The sequence below is a fragment of the Malania oleifera genome, chromosome 2 (assembly GCF_029873635.1).
Source record: "Malania oleifera isolate guangnan ecotype guangnan chromosome 2, ASM2987363v1, whole genome shotgun sequence".
In the NCBI taxonomy this organism is placed as follows: domain Eukaryota; kingdom Viridiplantae; phylum Streptophyta; class Magnoliopsida; order Santalales; family Ximeniaceae; genus Malania; species Malania oleifera.
The window spans coordinates 4315189-4322636 of NC_080418.1; the positions used below are offsets into that span (position 1 = coordinate 4315189).

Genomic DNA, 7448 nt, shown 5'->3' on the forward strand with positions numbered 1-7448 from the left:
TTTAATGTAACTCACATTTCTCTGCAAGAGCTTTAGGAGAGAAACGAAGAGGGGATTTTTCAATTTTTGGGACAAAAAGAGGTTTAAAATTACAAAATACCCCCTGATTTAGAGCTGGAAAAAAAATTACATATGGGGATGTGACTGTCGGGGGGGGGGGTGGGGGGAGGGGAAGTAAGTTGGCGGGAGTAGAACATCTGGAAAGACCAAAAGGAAAAAAAGTAATTGGCAGCTGGGTTGAGGGGAGAAGGAATAGGTGATAGTGGAACATTTCGATTGACCAAAGGATAAAAAAAACATTTTGGCAACTTAGGGGGCCTGGCTTCCCCCAGCCCCTGCACAATTATGAAAGGATGCCGTTTTATGCAATATGCGTATTGAATTGGCATAACCTTACAGGCAAAGACCCTTAAACTTGGCACCACCTCTGTCTTGAACTTCATGTGGTATTCAAGAGTGTTCAGTTAACTATTCACTGACATGAAGAAGTTGATCAACTGAAGTCTCAATCCCTCAGAAAATTTGGAAATTCCCAAAATATTTAACATAGAGCACTGACAGAATGAGGGTCAAGAACCCCTTGATTCTTCGACATCCTATAAAATTCCTTAGATATGACATCATACAATCCTTCTAAATTTTCTTCTGGATAGAGCTCTTATCCTAAGGTTCCCCAACAGGCAAATAGTTGAGAAATTTACTTAACAGAGTGCTAGCCTCTTTGTCAAACTTATTGAGTCTGAATATGCTCTGATAAATTGGAATATGTGCCAAGTGAACTCTAGGCGTTCATTATCTGACTTCTTCAGCACGATCAATTTCTAGATTGCTTCTTTAACATATGTTTCACATCCATTGAAAGATTTAAAGCTAGTCAAGAAAATTACGTGGTATGCTCTCCTCCTCCAGATTGGTCCCTCTTTAATGAATTAGATTTTGGGGCTGAGAGGAAGTGGATTTTATGTTTAAAGCTTTCAATTGCTGTATCTAGGTTGAATGTATCTGACACAAGTTTGTAATTATACGAAGAGCAGAACAATCAAAGAATAGCACCATGAGTTTGGAGTGACTTTTGATGCGTGGAAAAGGGCATCCAATATCATTAAGGATGCAGAGAATTTTTATTTTTTTTCATTCTTAATTATCAATAAATCTTTGCACTGGCACCACCACAAACCAGCATAAGTTTGTATGTACATCTAACAATGAGCATTAATTTCTTTTTAGTTGTTTTCTACAAACGGACTCATTTATGTATATTTTACTTGCAAGAGGAAGGGATTTTTTTTTTTCAAGTTTGTATATTTCTTATATGGATTTTTTGCACTACTTTTGAGAGTTATTTATTTATTTATTTGTATTGTAGACTGAGAAGACAAAAATGGAAGAAAAGAAGAAGCTTGAGGAGCAGGATGTGGTTAGACTGAGGAAAGAGAAGGAGCACTACAACCAGGAAATTTCAACACTGAAGCAAGAACTAGATATAGTGAGAAATACATATGAGCATCGTTGCTCACAAATGGAAACACAGGCAAAAGGAGCTAAAGTAGAGCTTGAAGAGAGATTAAAGGAACTTGAGCACCTCCTAGCAGATTCAAAGAATAAGGTGAAAGATCTTGAGGCATATTCTGAGTCAAAATGTCAGAGGTGGAACAAGAAAGAGCACATCTACAAGATATGCATGGATTTTCAGTTTGGTGCACTGAGGGTATGTTCTAAATCAGATGTTAGTTAGTAATTGGTGACTTGGCCCAGTGGGAATGTAAGGGGCCCTCCAGAAGCTGGTGCCAGGGTTCAAATCCTGCCATCTTCCATTGGAATACCAACTGGAAAAAAAAAAAAATGCTTTTCTGCCTATTATATTATTTTCCCTGATGTTCTTAAATTAATACTGTGATGTGTTTTTTCATATATTTTGCTTGAATTTATAAAATATTCAGGGATTGAGGTCTGCTTCAGAGTCCATAAAGCAAGAGGTTTTAAAAACACAAAGGAGCTACTCAGAGGAATTTAATCGCTTAGGTGGGGTTGGTTTTATGAAGTTCAATCAAATTCATATAATGTATGATGATGTATTCTGATTATTTTGTTTTCACATTGTTTAGGATTAAAGCTTAAAGCATTGGCAGATGCAGCTGGGAACTATCACGAAGTTCTTGCTGAAAATAGAAGGCTGTTTAATGAGGTTCAGGAATTAAAAGGTAATAATATTTAATTTAGCTCTGATAGCCTGTATAATTTCAGTTTGAAGCTCATTCATGGAATTTCTTGGATAGGAAATATCAGAGTGTACTGTCGAGTGAGGCCGTTTCTTCCCAGGCAAGCTCGAAAACAGACAACCATAGAATATATTGGTGAAAATGGGGAGCTGACTGTTGTGAATCCCTCCAAACAAGGGAAAGATGGTCATCGGTTGTTCAAGTTCAATAAGATCTTTGGTCCAGCTGCTACTCAAGGTTTTTATTTGTATGCTTGTTGCTATACTTTTCCATTAAATGAATATTGCTGTTTGTGGACCTTAAGTTTGTTTTGTTCTACATTATGCAATATATTTCTATTAAAACATCATGAAGCCTAAATATATGACTTGTTTTAAAATTCTAGCTGAGGTATTCTCTGATATCCAACCCTTTATACGATCGGTTCTTGATGGGTACAATGTATGTATATTTGCATATGGTCAAACTGGTTCTGGGAAGACCTACACGATGGTATGAAGCCTCTTACTATCTAGTGTTACAATAGATCAAGCATGTTCAGGTGCAGCTGACGCTATATGATGTTTTTTTCCCCTCTAGACTGGCCCTGATCCACCTTCAAAAGAGGACTGGGGAGTCAATTATCGAGCTTTGAATGATCTTTTCCACATCTCTCAAACTAGAAGAAGCTCTTTTTTGTATGAAGTCCGTGTTCAGATGATTGAGATATATAATGAACAAGTCCGTGATTTACTATCAAATGACATTAATCAGAAAAAATATCCTTATTTATTTGGATTCATCTCATATAGACGTTCTCGATGGTTAGATGATGCATTATGCAGACTTGAGTTATTGTTTGGATTTTCACCACTGCACAATGGATGAACCTAACTATTGTTGTTGTTGTTGTTGTCACTGGACTGATGATGTTTTTTCCTATCAATTTGCATCCTTATTTTTCGTTCTTATTTTTTCACCAAATTAAGAACATAATATCTGCATTCTATCTGTTTGGTACAAAAATCTTTTGTTTCCCTTGATTTGCACACACTTGGGATTATGACAACATCCCAACCAAATGGGTTAGCTGTGCCTGATGCTAGTATGCTCCCAGTCAAGTCAACTTCTGATGTATTGGAATTAATAGATGTTGGACAAAGGAACAGAGCTATAGGTGCCACTGCTCTGAATGAAAGAAGTAGCCGCTCCCACAGGTCCCTACAAATGATATTCAGTATGTTTATCTCTGCATTATTTTTTAGTTATGAATGCATTGTGAAATTCATTAGATTTGTCTGCACAGTGTCGTCACTATTCATGTTCGTGGAACCGATTTGAAGTCCGGTGCTACTTTTCGTGGTAGTCTTCATTTAGTAGATCTTGCTGGAAGTGAAAGGGTAGATCGCTCAGAGGCAGCTGGAGAAAGACTTAGGGAAGCACAACATATAAACAAATCACTATCTGCACTTGGGGATGTAATCTTTGCTCTATCACTGAAGAGTGCTCATGTACCATACAGAAACAGCAAGCTAACTCAAGTCCTCCAGAGTTCTTTGGGTACTACTTCTTTGTTGTGCAGTTTAACTGAGATAATTAATGGATATGTCTCTGTTGCTTTCTACATTTGGCATTTTGAGTTCATGTAATGCTTATCATTTATACTTTTCTGACTGCAGGTGGTCAAGCAAAGACCCTTATGTTTGTGCAGTTGAATCCAGATGCAAATTCCTATTCTGAAACTATGAGTACCTTGAAGTTTGCAGAGAGAGTCTCTGGAGTTGAGCTAGGTGCTGCTCGGAGTAGCAAAGAGGGCAGGGACGTGAGGGAATTAATGGAGCAGGTGCATCCCTCATCAATTTACTACCTCTTTCATACTTGATTGGAAATTTTTATTTGGCATTAAATTTCAGTAGCTATGCTTTATCACTGGTAATTTGCTTGTAGCTTGGGCACTCATACAAAACAGCTGTTTATGTGTGTCAGACTGACATTTTATGGGCCCTCCCCATACAAGAACAACAGCTACAACTATGATAGAAACAAAAACCACCATCACAACCATCACTATGAAAACAGTTGATTATATTAAATTAAATTGTATAAAATCTTTTCTTAATTGCCTCAATCTATATTCTTGTTTCTGCTGTTATTCTAACTGAACCATCCTTGAAAATATATTTTTAAATTTGGACACTTCTCCAAAACATCGATACACTACAGTGCATACATTGCTTTCTTTGCTTCTTGCTAAATTTTCTGGAATTGAGGGTGTTCACACTGTTATCCCTGAAGCCCCATAAGCCATATGCTTTAGGGAAACCTGTGTAGTGTGTACTTAACGCAAGAACTGCATCTCTGTCAATCTTCCTTGCATTCTTATTCTCACTTATTGGCAGATATGTGAGAGGATGACCCTGTACGCATTACCCTTCCAAAGGAAAGGAAAAAATAACTTCTCATTTGCTTATAAAGCATGAGTTGAGTTCTCAGTTCCAGTTTGTTAATAGAAAGGAGTGACAGTTTGTTGCAATTTGTGCATAAAAAATAGACCTCTAAAATTGAATTCCTTGCTTTTGAAACACGCTTTGGCATTTTCTTGTGACATTTTTTTTTTGCAGAAATAGGTAGAACAGAAGTCCCAGGACGTGTTGGCTGTTCACAATTGTTTAGTCTGTTGATTTTGTTCCCTCAATCTTCAGCCTCATCCTCCACATGCTACCTGTGTTAGTGCAAATATCTGTGTTAATACGAAACATATTATGATTTCAATTTCCTAGAACCAATATGGAAAGAAGACCTCAAAAACAGTGCCCAGCTGACAGAATGAAAAAATAAGCTCTTATTAAGGAAAATTGTATTTCATGTTAGATTATTCCATTGTTTGAATTTTTTCTTTTTCTAGCTGTAAAATGTGTATTGGAAAGTAGTACATAATCCTTTTTAATTTTAAAAAATTCTGTTACTTTGCAGGTTGCAACTCTCAAAGACACAATTGCAAAGAAAGACGAGGAGATAGAACGTTTACAACTGCATAGAGATCTCAAAAATGTGTATCCCAATGCTATTGGTGAGAAGCATGGTACAGTATCATTGAGGTATGAATCTTCCTCCCAAAGCGGAAATTCTATAGGTGGAACTTCTCAGCGAAACCAAAAACTGTCAAGTGGGAAAAACTTAGGGCTTACAGAGAAAGCAGGTTCTGATCATGACAACTGTTCAGAGTCCAGTGACAAGCATTCTGAAGCTGGTTCCCAGCAGTCTGTAGATGATCTTAAACACCAAAATGAATTTCCCCGGCAGGCAAAGGTTGCCAGAGGAGAAATAGGTCAGAATTTACATGCTGATGCTGAGACCGTAGGATTTGAGGATGCAGATTTTGATGAGAGATTAAGTGACATGTCTGATGGTGGTATTTCTGTGGGAACAGAAACTGATGGGTCTGTCGAATCAAGTAGTTTACCTGAAGGTGCAAAAGCATCAGAAAATGCTGGAAAGTAAGTATTTCTCATTTCATGTAGAGCTTGGGTGATGTTAATCAGATTAAGAAAAAAAATCATGTAAATGTGTGAAAATAAAAATTAAAAAAAAAAAGTTTGTGTAGGTTGTTCAGTGGACAATTAAGTTGTTCAAATTTCATGACCCTTTAACTTGATAATTTGCTGCTGGAAGTAATTAAATTATTTGTCGTTTGCCTGACCACAAGCTTTGAATTTGGAGGATGGTTTTGAGTATGTGGTATGAGGGAATTAACAAACTGTTATTCTTTATTGCCATGTCTTCGTTCATTATGTTTGCATTTTGCATGAAGTATTATTGACAAACTAAAACAACTCTTTTTCTCTCATTTCTTCTTATTATCTGCTGTAAATTGTGCCTTTTGATTGTTAATCAAGTGGGACAAATTACAAAATTTTCTTATATGTTGCAGTTCATTTTTTTTTGAAGTCTGCAGTTTCATTGTAACTTTCATGCCCTTCTTTTATAATCGATCAATTTACTTTTAAATGACCACTTTGAATATTGCATCTCTTCCCCTCATTTTTTACTTTCTTTTATAAAAATTCATATTAAGTTTGCCCCCTTGGCTGTCCAGTGCATTAATTTTTGTTAATATTTTTTTTACTATTATTATTTATTTTATCTTTTGAAAGTCTTCTATGTAAGGCTGTCTGAATCATCAACTTACAGGGTACATCTACTTTGTGATTGTTATTTCTAGTTCAAGTAATGTCTGATTAGCCCCTGTTAAATAGAATAATAGATATCTGCATGCATTCAAGTGCCCATTTGTATATTGATAGAAAAATTATGAATGAAACTGATCCATGATTGTTTGATCTAAATTTGTGGAACTTTTTAATGAAGGTCTAAATTAGCATCTAAAGTTCCTCAAGCTCTACAAAAACTGGGACAGTCTGGCTCAACACAATCGTCACCGGCAGATGAATTTGTGAAGGTGGCAAGAAGTATGTAAAATTAAATCTATGCAAATTAACCGCCAGATGGTCAGATGATCAAATTGAATACACTTACAGTCATTATTCTAATATCTTGATTAATCTCTTTCACAATTTCTTTTTCCAGGCTTGAGAAAGACTACTCCTGGCAGCTCTTCTTCAGGAAAGCCACCCAAGCGATGGCAGTAGATTAGAAGGCAGGCGCTGGATTTTATTTTCATTTTTATTTTTATTTTTATTTTTTGATACCCATTTGTGCAGTTTAATCATGGGTTTTTCGCCATCACATAGTTTTCGATAGACAAATATTATTGAGGTTCCTTGCCTCTCATAAATTATTTTTTGCCTTCTACACATGGTTCTTGGGGTGGGCATTTTTGTATTATTGAAATTAAATGACAAACTTTGAGTTTACCAAATTCAAGTTCTCTCTTGAAATCCAATTGTACCTGTTAGGCATTTTATTTTATACTAATATTTGCAGTAGTTGTGTAGTTCAGTGCAGCTGCATTTAGGTGTTTCAATCCTTTACTATATCTTAAAACATTATGCTTCATCATTTTATCATTAGCCCCCTTGAACACACTGCCCATCTGTTTATGGCTGCTGAAAAAGGATGACTTGCTTCATTGCATCAAACTACAAATTATGAAGAGTACCAGCAGCAGGAGCACTAAGAAAAAGAGGAATGCTGATTCAAAATAATGAAAACAGCTTGCAACTCTTTGTTTAAAGGAAAAAAGATTTACCTGCGGCAGTCACAGCCAAGCTTCTCTTTCTTTCTCAGTCC

General features: G+C 36.2%; 1 protein-coding gene across 4 annotated transcripts in view; it reads left to right on the forward strand.

Moving 5' to 3' along the window:
* LOC131148644 (kinesin-like protein KIN-14C) overlaps positions 1–7101 on the forward strand; it is a 28466-nt gene extending 21365 nt beyond the window's left edge. For 3 of the 4 annotated variants that reach the window (XM_058098493.1, XM_058098492.1, XM_058098495.1), the window contains 12 exons: positions 1367–1708; positions 1941–2022; positions 2106–2201; positions 2277–2456; positions 2605–2711; positions 2799–2977; positions 3251–3415; positions 3505–3758; positions 3878–4041; positions 5172–5695; positions 6567–6667; positions 6786–7101. In XM_058098493.1, coding sequence (XP_057954476.1) covers positions 1367–1708; positions 1941–2022; positions 2106–2201; positions 2277–2456; positions 2605–2711; positions 2799–2977; positions 3251–3415; positions 3505–3758; positions 3878–4041; positions 5172–5695; positions 6567–6667; positions 6786–6847 — 2256 coding nt within the window. In that variant the 3' untranslated portion in view covers positions 6848–7101. The remainder of the gene's footprint in view (positions 1–1366; positions 1709–1940; positions 2023–2105; positions 2202–2276; positions 2457–2604; positions 2712–2798; positions 2978–3250; positions 3416–3504; positions 3759–3877; positions 4042–5171; positions 5696–6566; positions 6668–6785) is intronic. The other variant, XM_058098494.1, reaches the window with a different exon arrangement.
* Positions 7102–7448: the final 347 nt, after the last annotated feature.